The 15581-nt window shown below is 43.9% G+C and overlaps 2 protein-coding genes across 3 annotated transcripts; both read left to right on the forward strand.

The window, feature by feature from the left end:
• The first annotated feature begins 37 nt into the window (after nucleotides 1-37).
• On the forward strand, nucleotides 38-7554 carry LOC144528073 (uncharacterized). Of its 2 annotated transcripts, XM_078266505.1 has the most exons (5): nucleotides 38-138; nucleotides 735-972; nucleotides 4168-4295; nucleotides 4607-4700; nucleotides 6121-7554. In XM_078266505.1, exons 2-5 carry the CDS (start codon nucleotides 753-755, stop codon nucleotides 7284-7286), a joined length of 1608 nt encoding a protein of 535 aa, XP_078122631.1. In that variant the 5' UTR covers nucleotides 38-138; nucleotides 735-752; the 3' UTR covers nucleotides 7287-7554. The 2 variants fall into 2 exon arrangements, with proteins under 2 accessions (XP_078122631.1, XP_078122624.1); XM_078266498.1 differs by having other exon boundaries at nucleotides 46-972.
• A 1045-nt stretch (nucleotides 7555-8599) lies between these two features.
• Nucleotides 8600-15079, forward strand: LOC144528063 (uncharacterized). The gene is made up of 5 exons (XM_078266486.1): nucleotides 8600-8717; nucleotides 9963-10230; nucleotides 10317-10459; nucleotides 11848-11947; nucleotides 13927-15079. Exons 1-5 carry the CDS (start codon nucleotides 8631-8633, stop codon nucleotides 15042-15044), a joined length of 1716 nt encoding a protein of 571 aa, XP_078122612.1. The 5' UTR covers nucleotides 8600-8630; the 3' UTR covers nucleotides 15045-15079.
• The last annotated feature ends 502 nt before the right edge of the window (nucleotides 15080-15581 follow it).

Consider the following 15581-nt stretch of genomic DNA (forward strand, 5'->3'; position numbering starts at 1 on the left):
AACGTTCTGGCTGCTTTCCCACGGACCGGAAGGAGGGAGTTGAGCAAATATCCGGTGATGCACTTAAATATCTAACCTCTTTGACCAAACTGTGTGTTTTGTATATAACGTAGTAAATGGAAAGAACCTGGTACATGTGTGAGTAATCAATTACCATCAACGCTAACAGACACCCGTGCAGCTGAAACGATTAAGATTGTCCCAAATCACGACCCGTATTTAAATCTTCGAAATGCGGTTGTTTACGGAATGAAAAGTAAATGCGAAAGCTCAACGTAATTTGTAACGTTAACGATATATTACAGCTAAGAAAATCAATTACGTTTGCTTATAAACATAAACATAAACTAAGTGCATGTTAAATATAGTTGTTTTATGTTTCCGTAGTCGAAATCTGTAACGTTAACTCTGAATCACAACTATTGCAGCAAGCTAACGCTAGTTAGCTAACGTTGAGATTACAAGTGACTCTGGTTTTGGTGTGATGAAGTAACCAAACGGTAAATGTGGACCAACCAGATACTACAACCTGTTTAACGTTAACGTTACATAGACTGAAAACCGAGTCACTGGCACATCCAGTTTAAAGAGACCCACGTTAGCTGTGCCCGACAGCTGCTACTCTGCTACAGTCTTTGACCGTCCAAAGTTACCTGTTCCTGAGTTTACTCCAAATAAAAGGACAGCTATTACACATATTTGGCATAATGGCCGAAACTATAATAACGTTTCAGACCCAACTTTCTGGTGTGATGGAAACGGTATTTAAAGCTGCTATGTATGAGATCACCCGGCTGGTGGAGGACAGTTTTTTGGACGAGGTAACACGGTGCAGAGAGCAGGTCGAGTCCCTGAGGAGGCGACTCAAGTTGTCGGAGGTTCGACGGAGAGAAAGAGAGGGAGACCGGAGGGGGAGATGTCTTGACTGTGGAAGAGTCGGGGCGTCCGGTGAGATGGATCCCAGAGCGACAGGTGAGTCTGTCTAGTGTTAACTCACCCGTATTCAGCCACTATTAATCCCAAATATGCATTTTGTCTCATGGCTGACCAAACTTTATGTGTACCTAAACTGGCTGAGCTCTTTTGAGTTTAAAAATGTTAAAACCATAGATAATGGGGTCCTAAAAACATTGTGTGAAAGAAAATGTATTTCTAGAAAATGAATCGATATGAGATTAAATCAACAAAAGAGCTCCGCAACAGCTATAAAGCTGCCCCAATCAATATTATTTATATTAACAATTATTTAGAAACTATAAGTGCATATTTCCTTAAATTGCATCCCCAGCTCCTCCACTTGCCTCCCTTCCTCGAGTCAGGTCTGGTTACTTTATTGGTACTCGTAAGTAAACTAGGTTTACAGTCTAAGAGGCAGGACATCCCTCAAACTTTGTAGACCACCACATAACATGCAACACACAAAACATTAACACATATAAAACAGACAGTAGAACATGGATAAAAAACAGTACATGACCACATTGACTTGTGCAGATATGCAGAAAGTCTACAGCTAGTACATGACCAAAGTGCTTGTGCGTTGTGTGCAAGTAATTCTACAGTTTGTTTAACAGAGTGATTGCTGCTGGGACAACACTGTTTTTAAATCTTGTAGTTCTACAACCAGGGACTCTTAGCCTCCGCCCAGTGGGGAGATACTGGAATTCCCTACTCAAAGGGTGTAGGCTATCTTCTAAGATGGCCATAGCTATCCACTGTAGTTGTTTAGCATACAGGGATGTGGGGTGCAGCTGGGACTCACCAGTCAGCTTACTTGACCATCTTACAATTTGATTTAGGCGATTCTGGTGCTGCTTAACTGAGACACACCCAAACCACGACACTAAAGGCCGTTTTATAGTCGTGCGTAGAATGGACGGCGTACCCCCGCAGACCCCTCTGCGTCTACGTCGTAGCCTGACGTGCACCTCTCCAAAAATGTAACTACACGTCGTGGCCACGCACATCACTCGGCCGTGGCTTGGTAGCGTTGCATTTCCCCCCGACTCATTCCCTGGTACTCCTTCTCCATAAACAACATGAAATCAAGGAGAGGGTTAACTTTTCCTGCTAAAGATTTCCCACCTTGGTCAGAAAGCACAGGGGAGACACATTGTTTCTCTCACTATGACTCTAGAGTCACAACTTGACAATCGCCGTCACTCTCTCACTTTCTCCCTCGCTCTATCACCCACTCCCCCCCCCACACACACACATGCTGGCTCGAGGCACACACCAACGCACAAGTAAACAAAGAGTTTCGCGATTGACCCTCCGGAAACCACACACCCCTTAGCGTTCTGGCGGTGAACTGCGCCGCGATGCAAAGAAACACATTCAACTTCGACGCAGAACTCTGAAAGGGTCACGACGCCGTATGAGCGACGGCGTAGCTACGCTGTAGCTACGGGGTGGAGTTTGCGCACAACTGTAAAACGGCCTTAAGGAGAAAGATACGATGTATTCGATAATGGCATGATAAAATAATGTCATCATAGTCTTGTCTATATGAAAATGGTCCAATTTTCTCAAGCAGCATAGACGCTGTTGTCCGTTTTTTACAGACAGCTTCACAATTCTCCTGAAAATTTAATTTAGAGTCAATAATTGTCCCTAGATATCTATAGGATTCTATTTGATCCACTAGTTGACCATTTATAGTTATGGCCTCATATCTTGGAGTTTTATCAAAATCAGTGTACATATCCTTTGTTTTGGATATGTTCAATTGAAGGTGTGACTCCTCACACCACTGGACAAAGTCTCCAATTATTGGTCCATGGCCTCTGTCATTTTTATGGAGCAGGCTCAGAGTCTTAGTCCATCCCACCAAGGAAGCACGGGAGAGAGGCAAGAAAATCATGGGAGGAGAAAGGAAACGAGGAAATGTGTTTTAGAGGGATGAGACATCCTTTCCTCTAAAGCGTCACTTGAATTCGTCAGCCGTATGGGCGCAGTTAGCAGCGGCTTTCAGCTGCACGGCTCCCGGGAAGGCTGCTCTCATGTGTCCTCGCTTGTAGCTCCTTGGTGATTCCATCTCGATCCTCGCTCCTTAGGGCAGGAATAAGAGCTATGAGACGGCTTTCACGAAGGAGGGCCAAAACATCTTCCGGTTCAGCTGAGGAGCTATCAAATAATTGATGTGAGATGCACCTTATGTGTGATGTGAAAGCACTGCTAGGTAGTGACAAACCCACGGATCATTTACCACCCAACTTCTTTAAGTCTTCTCAGCTCTGCAGAACATTTTATCCTTCAACACCACTGTTTTGTTGACACTCCCAGCTCTTATCAACTCGGCCTCCAGCAGCAGCAGGCAGATGTTCACAGAAAACCCTCTGATAAACAAACTGTATGCTAACTGCTCGGCACCAAACAGCAGACCGACAGTTAGCAACAAGCTGGCAAACACAGTGGAGCATTCAGCAGCTACAGAACCAGATTAGGGCTTTCTTGAGACCAAATCAGAGCTAAAAAGAGAGCGAATATGAGACTTTCGTTCATCCGGTGGCCAGAAGCATGACTTCAAATGAATGCTAATGTTGCCCTGTGTCTACTGGATGTGTAAATCGGCAAACAATGTGTTAGCAAATGTTTTGTTTACAACTTGTTTCTGCTGCCCCAAAAGTTGCCAAAATCAATCATGCTGCTTTAAACCTGCAATGTTTTTTTTTGTTTTTGTTGTTGTTGTTTTTTTTTTTTACAACTGGAAGGCAGAGACAAACAGCTGAAAGCACAACATTGACATATTACCACCTTAAAAAGTGATTTGCAGTAGTGCTGTTGTCCAGCTGGTGAATATAAGTTTTCAATATTCATGCTCCTTTTTAACTCTGGTTTTAGCCTCTACCAACTCCTCTTTTAAGCTGCTAAATTTTCCAGCTATGTGCTGACTTCGTCTGGGTTTTACACTGCTTTAGGCTGATTACGGCTGCCTGTTGGGTACCAAAACAGTTAAGTTACAGGCTGTGAACCAAAAGAGCAATATGCAAATCAGTTTTAAACTTCGAAGAACTAAGGGGAAATATTGATTATTAATTATCTGAAATGATACTTGACGCGGGTTTGGCCCACTTGAGCCTTTCTTAATTCTTCAAATGCAAGTGGGAATATTAATGCTCTTCAATTTAAAAAAAAAAAATCCATTTTCCCTATCTTCTGCTACAGAGAAAAGTCTTAAACAGGAGAGTGTGTTGCAAGAAGAGATAAATAGCTTGCAAGGCAGTGATGGAGAGACACACCATGACGCGGAAGAGGCAAGATCAGAGGCCCACAGAGCCATCAAGGCACCACAGGTAGAGGGCAGTTTGTTACACTATTTTAGCTTCAGTAAATTAGGTCTAAATGTTTCAAATGTTTGTAAGCACAGTCAATGGCAATTTTATTCTTTTACACATCACAGGAGTTGAGTAATAACATCTCTGTAATACTTTTCAGTATTTAGTTTTTTTGTTTGTGTGTATCTTTAAAATGCTGTAGCATCCAATCAGACCTGTCTGTTGATCTAATGCCAGGCTTAGGGTTTCTCTTGACTTGAGTAGAGTTAAACCTCATGTATTAATGTAATGTTGTCTTTCCGCTTGTCTGCCAATCTCCATGTGTACAGAGTGAAAAGCTGGATAGACTGTTCAAGGAGGAAGCCCTTCGGATCACGCCAGAAATGAATGAGTCCCAAGAGGGATGGGGAGTCAATTTGGATGGTCAGTCTGTTAATATAGTACCAGTCAAAAGTTTGTACACACTTTCCCATTCAAGTGACTGAGAAAGCGTGTCCAAACCTTTGACTAGTACTGTACATAAATTCAAAAAAGCTATTTTAACCATATTCATATCCTATCGTGTTTATTCATTCATTCAATATTCATTCATACATGTTCATTTTCAATCACATGTACAGTTGTGTTCAGAATACTAGCAGTGTGTTTAAAAAAAGTGAATAATGCTCAAAATCCTAAGAATAGCTTTTAATTCCATAATATCAATGCATTGGGAACACTGCACATTCAATTCCAAATCCAAACATGACCAAAATTGATCACGTTTGTGTTATACCTTTACAGAACGTGAAGAAAAGGGAATATTAGGCTGTCTGCTTTACTGTCTTCACAGTGTACTGTGGCTTGAATTCAGTGCATGGGGGTCGTCGAACAAACTGTCTGCGGCCCCTAGACCCAAAAAGAACAATTTTGCTCTCATCAGTCCACAGAATGTTGCCCCATTTCTCCTTTGGCCAGTCAATGTGTCCTTTGGCAAATTTCAACCTATTCAGTACATGTCTTTTTTCAGCAATGGGACTTTGCGGGGGCTTCTAGCTGATAGCTTTGCTTCACATAGCCTTCTTCTGATCCTAACACTACTCACAGGTAACTTTAAGTCTTCTTTCATTTTCCTGGAGCTGATCATTGGTTGAGACTTTGCCATTTTGGCTATTCTTCAAGCCATCTGAATGGTAGTTGACCGTTTTTTTCCCACGTCGTTCAGGCTTTGGATGCCATTTCAAGGCATTTGAAATCATTTTGGCTGAGCAGCCTATAATTTTCTGCACTTCTTTATATGTTTTCCCCTCTCCAATCAACTTTTTAATCAAAGTCCGCTGTTCCTCAGAGCAATGTCTGGAATTACCCATTTTGCTGAGTATTTCAGTGTGAAATGCACTATAACCAGCATGCACAACATTTGCTTCCTTCCTTCCTTAAATATGGGCCATAATTGACACCTGTTTCTTCACAGAATCAATCACCTCAATAATTGAACACAACACTGCTATTATTTTGAACATGCCCCTTTCAATTACAGATTCAGTTACACAGAATGAGCAGCATGCATGTCATGACTGTTGGGTCTGTTGGTTTTCTATGACTCTACAACACTTACTAGTAAATTATTTGCCATGTAGAAATATCACAAAGATTTGATTTATGAGGTTAGTACTACTATCAGTTTATAGTCCGACAGTACTGGTTTATAGGAACGTTATACACCAGGTGATGCACTTTCTCAACATTGGCTTCAAAGTTATTATTTTCAGTGTTCATATGGAACGTGAGTCATTGTATACCCTGTAGCCATATATCCAGAACTGTTTGAAAATCCTTACCTCCTCTCATTGGTCAAAAACAGAGGCATCAGGTCTGCCGGGACCCAGTAAACGTTTCGGCGACCAGAAGATCCCAAAGTGCCATGTGAACTGGGAAGCTGGCTATAATCAGAGGCCAGAATCAGGCCAAGATGGACACTCAGTTGACCCATCTGAACCACTGTTCCAGAGAAGGTACGGTATGGAAGATTTGGGTGGCTTTGACAAGACTGGCTACGGAGACTCCAATATGATAGACATGGGTAACTTGGATGGGTTACAAGGATCACCATCCCACCTGGGCGAGGATCTGAGTTACATGGGGCACTATGAGAGGGATGTGGGAGCACCAGAAGGAGTCGAGCATCACGTTTACCAAGCGGGTGCCGCACGGACTAGAAGGGGCGCGGACGGTTCACCTGCAGGCTCTCCCTCGAGGACTAACATCGAGGTAAGCGGAGAGTTCAGCTGTTTATTGATCAATGAAGAAGGGTATCTACAGGACCCGAGTATGTTGTACCCCCAACATGTATCTGGTGATCCAGGCGGCAGGTTGAACTTCAGGGGCCAGGGCATTCACATTGACCCGTCTTTAGACAGCACAGAGGATTTGTATGGGCCCTCAGGTGCATACAGTGATACTTTACACCCGGGAGAGAGGCTGCAGCATCAGGCAGGAGGTAGAGGAGGGAGGAGACACACCTGTAACCAGTGCTCCACGTCCTTTCCGGATTCGGCCTCACTAAAGGCCCACAGGCAGACACACAAAGGCACCGGACAAGTGCCCTCGTACTCCTGCACCCAGTGCGGAAAGACCTTCACCCAAGCATGCAACCTCAAAGTCCACCAGAGGATTCACTCGGGGCAGGGGCTCCACCTCTGCAGCCATTGCGGTAAAGGTTTCCCTTCTTTCTCTGACCTAAAGACACACAAGTGTGGCCAAACGGTTGACAAACCTTACTGCTGCACTGTATGCGGGAACAAGTTCAGCCGCCTCTGGAATCTGAAGTTGCACCGGAGAATTCACACACAGGAAAAACCTCACCGGTGCACTATGTGTGATAAGAGCTTCACACGGGCGGACATATTGAAGGTGCACCAGCGTACCCACACGGGGGAGCGGCCATACTGCTGCACTGTCTGTGGCCTCAGCTTCAAACGCCTGGATCATCTGAAATCACATCAACGGAAACACATGACAAATCTATGAAACTAGGCACGTTTCAGGAGAGAGCGTCAGAAAGTGTAAGATTGTTGATTGTATGAGAGAGATTTAAAAATGAATGTTTTTATTTATAATGTTTGTTTTTTCTTCTCTTAAATTCCTAGTCCTTTGGCTTTTATTTAAAAACCTTTCCTTGGTATGGAAAGCCTAGAACAAAGATAAAATATGTTTCTCATGTTTCTTAAATACGTCTTATTTGTACCCATTTTTTTTGCTGCATCTTTGGTTACTGCAAAAATTACTGTAAAAGTTAGGCTAAGTAACATTATTTTTGTGATAGATTGAATCAATGACAGTACATTTCCAGGATCATTGCAGGATATGAGAAAAATAGAAGAGAAGGCCCTGCAGGATGTTCCTCGCCTCCGCTCTCTGTGTGTTACCGTTCTCAAGCTCCATTCCTTTTGGGAAACAACAACAAACTTCACGCTACACGCAGAAGATATGGATCATGCAACAAGGCAGGCGTGCTTGGTTCTTTTGGGGAATGATTGTAAAGATTAACAAAGAATATGTTTACGGCGTTTACTCTCTAACTGGGACGTTTTGGTTGGTGATAGGTGGGATTTGCTATGGACAAAATACACACAACCAATACACTGTTGAGAGCAAATTATGTTTAACCATGTATCAGCTAATTGCTAAATAGCTCATGCTCCTGTATTGTAAGAACAGTTAACTTCATGTAATATTGTATGTGGTGTTTTCTTTTGAGGGGTGCAAATGGTTCACCAAAACAAGTTCCCCAAGAATATTTTGCAGAGCCATCGTCTCTGCGTCCGGAGCTTAGCCCCGCCCAAGACGATTTGTGTTTGGTTTAAAAAAATGCAAATAACCCAGAGCTTGTTTTTTTTGTTTGTTTTTTCTCCTATCCTGGAATGTATCTGTGGTAGAGCCAGACATTACTCCACATCGCTGTGGAGATAGGTCTGGCAATGCGAGACTATTCTTGTGATACCATTACAGATTAAAACTAAAACTACAAATTGTGTCTGATGTCTTCTCTAACATTTGCTTTCTTCATAAATCACTTTTTAAACTTGCTTGGAACAAATTTCATTGGAAAATTCCATTTTATCGATCAGGCTTGCTACTGGATTTAATTAGATTTTCCGAAGGGAGGTCAAGCCAGCGCTGAGTCCTGTTGTTGCAGATGAGTGTGACAGTAAAGACACATCACTTGGAAGATAACAAGGGAAACCTTTGTAGGGTTCTTGGATACATTAGTACTCTAGATGACATTCCAGTGGTTTTCTCTTTTTCAGTAGAGGGTTGATCAGAAGCCTTTCTTTTGCTAGAAGAAGGATAGAAGGTGGTTGAGAGGACAGAATGCTAGTTTGGATAGACGTCCGGGGTGGGTTTAAAGGGCGTCAGAGCGGTATCTTCATATCTAATCAGCCCTCTTCTGGCATCATGGTAAGTAAGTCTGTAGCTGGGGTCTATCCGAGTGGTGTTTGCATGCTCTTCCCATGGTTGTATGAGTTTGTCTGGGTGTTCCATTTATACAAAATATGTAAAATGTATTTGAATATTAGGCATATGAGCTCATAACTGGAGTTGGTCCCCAGTCACGGTGCGGTGACTGTACACCGCTCCCAAATGGTTAGCATGGGTCAAAACATAATAGTTGCTATTTGGCCAAACACTGAATAAATAAGATACTTTACCAGGCATCTGCCTAAATGTAGTAATTGGTAAGCTAAATATATCAGATAAATGTATCTAAGGGAGATAAAGTACAAAATGAACATTTTCACATTTTATATTGGGAAATGAATATCAAAATGTAGGGGCCAAGTTTTGATGTGGATTGTGAAAGTATCAAATACACTCAATAACAAAATCCTATGGAAATGATGAATAATTTTATTTTAAAAAAATAATTTTAAATAGGGTAAAGTATGTAATCTCACTTTTTGCCTCTATTCAATAAAGCATTAAAAGGGTGCGTGGTCGTATGGCAACATAATGTGTTATTCACAATCTAAAACGCATTCCTATTTTAAACAATGAGTTTGAGTTCAAATTGCTTCGCGCTATATTAAAATCGCGTTTTGTTATTCACAGTAAGGCCACCGTACTGCGTTGTGGGTGACGTCACGAGCAAAAACAAGGACCACCACAACATGGATGTAATATAACCACAAGCGATTGTGGAAAAGCTAGCTCGCATTTGCCTAAGAAACAGTCGTTACTCTTGGAATCCATTAACACACGTGTAAATAGGTCATCAACACGTTAGGCTCGACTATGGTTTATATAATTCGTAGGAGCGTACGGGTTGTCGACGGTTTGATGCCGTTAACGTTAGTTAGCATACCGTTACGAATGCTATCGTTAAGCTAAAGAGTCACATTAGCTGGCTAGGTGACATTTCGAATTAACATGAAGACATTTCGTGAATAGATCGTTCAGTAGTCCAGCTTTTTAACGTTTATAATTTTATAAATATCAATGAGTTAATGTATTACTCATCTTACTTATCGTAAACACCCACAACAACAAGTGGATGTATAGTTGGACAGACTGCTCTGCGTTAATGGTGTACAACCATAACAGCCTGTGGTAGCATTTTACAAGACTAACGCTAAATATAAAGTCCTCTAAAGACACCGACAGTCTATCATGTCGGACTTGGACACCCTCATTGTAACTTTCCAGACCCAGCTCTTGGATGTGATGGAGACTGTGGTGAAGACAGCCATGTACGAGGTCACCAGGTTAGTGGAGGATGGCTTGTTGGAGGAGGTGCAGCGCAGGAACCGGGAGGTGGAGTCCCTGAGGATGCAGCTGCAATGGGCTGAGAGGAAATTAAGTGACCAAGGGGGGAATGAAGGAGGGAAAACTGGGAGGTGTGTCCACTGTGCCAAGGATGATGTGGAACTGTCCAGTCACACTGCAAAAGAAAGGCCCAAAGAACAGCAGGATGGTAAGAACAAGCAAGACGTGTTTACGTAGGTATCCGAAAACTCTGTATTATGTTATATACTACTTCAGTACTAATTTTTTCCCCAGACATGTTGGGGGGCTGTGGTGTGAAAGAAGAGGGTGACTATGTGGAAAGGTGGACAATAAGCCGTACGCAGGAAGTCATACCAGAGTCAACACGGGCAGCAGACAATGCTGCATCCACTCTCAGCCCTGAGAGGAAATCACAGGTGGGTCACATGAGCAAGTTACTTAGGAAGTGTAATACGTTACTTTTTACTTTAAGTCTCACATTGCCAGACCCTCCACAGCACTGCAGAGGAGGGTCTGGCTAGTCCACACAGCATTCTGGGATGGAAGAAAAACTTGCTCTGGTTTCTTTAGCGCCCGGAAGGAGCAACGGCGCCTCTGCAAAATATCCTCGGGTAGGAACTTGTTTTGGTGGAACATGTGTACGTTCAAAAGTAGTTTTAGTCGTGCAACAGAAAACTCAGATTGGACAGATAGTCTAGCTAGCTGTCGGGATTTACCCTGCAGAGATCTGAGGAGCAGTTTACCATAGTCCTCGTCCTAGTTTAGAACGCCAACACAAAGAAAGCGGAACCCAAAAAAAAGCACAACCTGTTTATCAAGCTCCTTTAGAACTTCTTTCCACTTTCAAACAATAATTTACCTTATAGGAGGAGCCAACAATCATCCAAACTGCGGAACTGCAAACATTCTGCATTCAGCCTTGTTATGTTACGAAGCAAATTCACATATATAGTTTTTTGTCATAGGCTTACATTATGAAAAGGACCTGGCGACGCAGATTCCCATCACCATACTAACTCGCTCGAGGGAGGAGGAGAGGGACGCTGCTTTGCTCACAGTGACATGTTGGATGTCATCGATGTTCCCACTCGGATCAAAGCCTTTATATTACGACAGTACTTTCAGCTGTTGAAGGTATTACTCTCTCCGTCATCTTCCATCCTTCATTTAGCTTTTATGGCTAGTAGCCGATGTGACCTGCCCTGGCCCTGACCTGCAGCGAGCTAAATCACGACACGCGTACGTGTCACGTCATCATATAAGAAAGCCTACCTGGGACATAAAACAAATCGCCTTCTGATAACGCAGTGTTACTTGGATAAATAACTGAAATATAAATACTGTTTTGAAATTGTTATCCCTTACATTACTCATTTCAGGGAAAAGTAATAATATTACAGTAATACATTACTTAGTAACGCATTGAACGTACGCATGTTCCACCAAAACAAGATCCTTCCCGGGGCTATTTCGCAGCGGCACCGCAGCTTTTCCCGGCGCTTAGCCCCGCCCAAGAAGATTGTGATTGGTCCCAATAAATGGAAATAAACCAGAGCACGTTTTTCTCCCATCCCGGAATGCTAGTGCGGACTAGCCAGACCCTCCTCCGCAGCGTGTGGACGGTCTGGCAAAGCGAGACTACAGCAGGACTATCTCAGGGAGAGAATTGCTCTGTGATGCCAGATTAGTGTTGTCCTGAGAGGCTTTATGCATATCTTCTCTGACGAGACAAATCTGCACAGAGCATTCAACTAACGGAACAAAATGAAGCCATATTCTCTGATGTGTTCTCTTTGCTTTTCAGACAACAGAAGATGATGTGTTGCCAGCGGATGTGGATGGGAAGGAAGAAAAAGTGAATAAGCCGTCTTGTTCTTTTGTGCATTGCAGCGGTCCTATTGAGGGTGAGTATTGTGCTTTGTCACCTAGGTCCATTGTTTTCTTTGCATATTAAGTTTGAACATCTTTATCTGTATATAGTGAAACCTTATGAAACATAATATCTTACACGTGACACATTTTATTGAAAAAGAGCCTTTGTTGATGATTTTGCCTCAAGGTGCCATTACAAATAAAAATAAATAAAATCAGGTTTCCTTATTACCTAATGGATCGAGTCTCTGTCTGTCTGTGTGTATCATAGACTGTAAAAATAATGGACAGAGCAGCAGTGGCGTCACCCATTGGTTTGTGAACTACCGCTTTGCAATTTGGCCGCCGCCAGACGTGGCGATTTTTGGACAAGAGGGTGAAACTGGGGAGAACGACGCGGCTATAGCCGCTTTCCGCCCAAGTAGTTACAGGAACGTAGTTTTAGGAAAAGTCCACTTCTAAAGAGATCTACTAACTACTCTCCCCCAAAACAGTTTTTTCCAATTGCATCCGCACTGGCCAAGTGGCCATAGGGACTGGTAGGAGGGGTAAGGGAGTGACGCAAGCACGGCAACGGTCTTTATAGCGTTAAAATCAGAAAACAAATACACCAAAAAAAGTATGAACTAAATACTAAATCTAAAAGTATATAGCATATTTGTCATAATTTAAACAAGTCTCCCAAAGAGAAACGGGTATCTCTCTCTCCCCCGCCTCTGCCTGCTGCGCTGTGGACGTGTGTGTGTGACTGTGTGTGTGTGACACTGTGTGTGTGTGTGTGACGGCCGGCCAGCCGCAGGACACGCTTGTGGAGTTTAACTCCGAAAAGACAGTTAACCACAGGTTCCCGTTAATCTTATGATGGACATGTGTCGTGATATTTAAACAAACGAACCGTCAACGGCGAAATAAAAGCCTGTTATTTACGAGAGCGGTCTGAGAGACCTCCAGCTTACCTCGGGGTCTCCGAGCATGAATGGCCGAGCGACGAGCTAGCGGCCGGGGCAGGCGCCTGCTGGCTGTCGCCTCACTTCATGGAGCTTCTCAACTCCGAAGACTTTGAAGCAAATTGTCAATTCGGCATCAATTTTCGCAAGACTGCCTATATTGGAAATCTAAACAGTTAATTTCTCGCCTAAAACGTTGAAAATTAGTGATGAATAAGATGGCGAAAATTGTTAAAATGGTCCCGTTGTTGGTCTGTCTGTACCGGAAACCCGACCCCCGTTCACCTAGGTTCACATCTTGAAAAGGGAAAAAATAGAAAAGACCGTGCCCTGAAGTAGGAGCTGAAAGAGTTACAGGAACTGCGGCCAGAGGGACTTAAAAATCACCAAATTGGTCCAGTCGGAACACGAGAAAAAAAGGGTTCAAGAAATTTTATGTTCTAGGAACTGCAAAAATCCCTCCGGTCGGAAAGCAACTTATGCCAGTGTCGTTGGTTGTCATGGTGCTGAGCTAAGCTAAAGAGGGAAAGTTGCCGATTTTCAACCGTCTAAAGCGAGCTATGCGGCGTAGTTTTGTAATAAATACATTTGATATAGTTTTGAATATGAATCTATATATCTCGCTGGGAACAAACCAACAACACAAAATCAAAGAATAAAGTAATTTCCCCTCACAGTTTAATTTATACGAGACACAGGTAACATGTTTTATGCTTCCTGTGAATATAATCCTATTAATCTTATTTCCACATGCATGCATTTGGTATATACTCTGTGTTAACAACAATGAAAAGTGGACGTAGTCACGTGTGTATCCTGGGCTGTTTCAATGCATTTGGGCCACCACAATCTAGGTAACTACTGGGAAACACTGGACTTCATCAATCCTCGTACACAGGCTGATTTTAAAAAGAAAAAAGAAAAACAATGTCAGGCTCTGGATCAAAATTCCGAGCTGACTGCATTAGCTGTGGCAGCAACCAACTTGCTTTGATGGTAACTGTCTACCAATTGAAAAAAAAAAGGCTGTTGAAGTCATTAATATAAACTATTCGTTATTGTAGGTGAAGCAGGACCTGAATCCCACAGTGCTACTGAGAAGACTGAGGCACAACCAAAACAGACTCAGGAGAACAGTGAAGAATTGTGGGGTGTTATTAAGCAAGACCCACAGATCTCTGCTGCATATGTCTTCCCTGAAGACCAGGGGGAAACCTACATGGCTACAGATCCATCTTTAGAGGTGGACAGCGGTTGGCCTCTAACGCAAACGGAACACGAGCGGTCAAACTCTGTCACAGCAGCTGACGACGTCCCGGCTACCCCAAGGAGAGATCCGATTCCATCCTCAGTGTCCCCGAAGGCAAGGCCGCCAAACAGCGACGCGTCAGGCGTGACTATCAAGCAGGAGGTTATCGTTGACTCTGATGGGTGTGTGGAAAGCGAGCCCCAAGAAAAGAAAACGACAAGGTCTGGGATGGCGTCTTTCTCATGTTCATTAAAACAGCGCAGAGTGAGTTCGGAAGCACTCAGGCAGAACCACATTTCCCACAAAGCCACGGCGCAGGAGGTTATGAAGCTGCATTCCAAAGTGGGCACAGGTGTCAGACTGCAAGCCGCCATGCAGCACCTCCACAGGCCGATGAAAAAGCCCGCTCACACACACTCGGACAGTAGTGCCGCGGCGCCGTCATTAGCTCACTCTCAGGCTGTACACTTAAATCCCCTCAACAGAACGCCCTCCACATCTAAAGCCGCTCCTCCTCCCCTTCCTCCTCCTCCACACTCAGCCCAGCGAGTTCAACAAGCCGCAGCACATAACCGAACTTGCGCCCCATGGATCAGCATCAAGACCCATCAGTCTGCGAACTCCCACCCCGCCAACCCCTTACCCCATTCGGACTCTCACCCTCACGCCGGCCCCAGGCACCACCTGCGCTGTGGCCAGTGCGGGAAGTGCTTCCCCCACCCCAGCAACCTGAAGGCCCACCTGCAGACTCACACAGGCGAGAGGCCTTTCTGCTGCTCGCTCTGCGGCCGCAGCTTCACCAAGCTGAGCAACCTCAAGGCCCACCGGCGGGTCCACACCGGAGAGAGACCGTACTGCTGCTCGGCGTGCGGCAAACGCTTCACCCAGAAATGTAACCTGAAACGCCACCAGAGGATCCATCTGGATGTATGACAATGGACAGCCAGTGATTAAAAGACTTACCGTTTGGTGTGTTTCGTTTTTTTTTTTTTTTTTTAAGCTACATTTACATTGCGACGTTTTGGTTTTTAAGCGGCTTCCGTGCAAAAAAGTGTTTTTAGCTCCAGTAGAAGAACTAATCTCCGTTTAAACTATCTAGCACTAGCATATCTCATCAGCATTCTGGTATACTGGGCATGCGCGTGCCGGGGTAAACAGGACACACAGCATGTACACTCCGCCTGTTGCTGGTAGTTGCCATGGTAACATGCGTAGCTCAGTCTCAGAGAACGAGACGCCCAATCAGGCGGAGAAACATTGGCGTCAGTGTCGGTGTTGCCGATGGTCTCCCGATTGTTTGTGGCCGTTTGCGACTGCAACACAACCCCGGAGATCCCAAACCAAAACGGGGTCAGAAGTGTTTTCAAATGTCTCCCGTTTAGGGGCTCAGAAGCGCCAGAGCATTGCGAATGTGAGGTGTAAAGGTAGCAAAAGATATTTGTTTTTAAACCCGAACCGTAGCAATGTCAC

This window comes from Sander vitreus, chromosome 2 (assembly GCF_031162955.1).
Source record: "Sander vitreus isolate 19-12246 chromosome 2, sanVit1, whole genome shotgun sequence".
Classification (NCBI taxonomy): domain Eukaryota; kingdom Metazoa; phylum Chordata; class Actinopteri; order Perciformes; family Percidae; genus Sander; species Sander vitreus.

What these genes read in the sequence shown, in the direction of transcription:
- LOC144528073 (XM_078266498.1), top strand. Translation starts at nt 708, where the DNA reads ATGGCCGAAACTATAATAACGTTTCAGACCCAACTTTCTGGTGTGATG. An exon ending in GAGCCATCAAGGCACCACAG is followed by an intron (nt 4,296 to 4,606) that starts GTAGAGGGCAGT and finishes CCATGTGTACAG; the next exon opens with AGTGAAAAGCTGGATAGACT. An exon ending in ATGGGGAGTCAATTTGGATG is followed by an intron (nt 4,701 to 6,120) that starts GTCAGTCTGTTA and finishes GGTCAAAAACAG; the next exon opens with AGGCATCAGGTCTGCCGGGA.
- LOC144528063 (XM_078266486.1), top strand. Translation starts at nt 8,631, where the DNA reads ATGCTAGTTTGGATAGACGTCCGGGGTGGGTTTAAAGGGCGTCAGAGC. An exon ending in GCCCAAAGAACAGCAGGATG is followed by an intron (nt 10,231 to 10,316) that starts GTAAGAACAAGC and finishes TTTTTTCCCCAG; the next exon opens with ACATGTTGGGGGGCTGTGGT. An exon ending in GCCCTGAGAGGAAATCACAG is followed by an intron (nt 10,460 to 11,847) that starts GTGGGTCACATG and finishes TTTGCTTTTCAG; the next exon opens with ACAACAGAAGATGATGTGTT.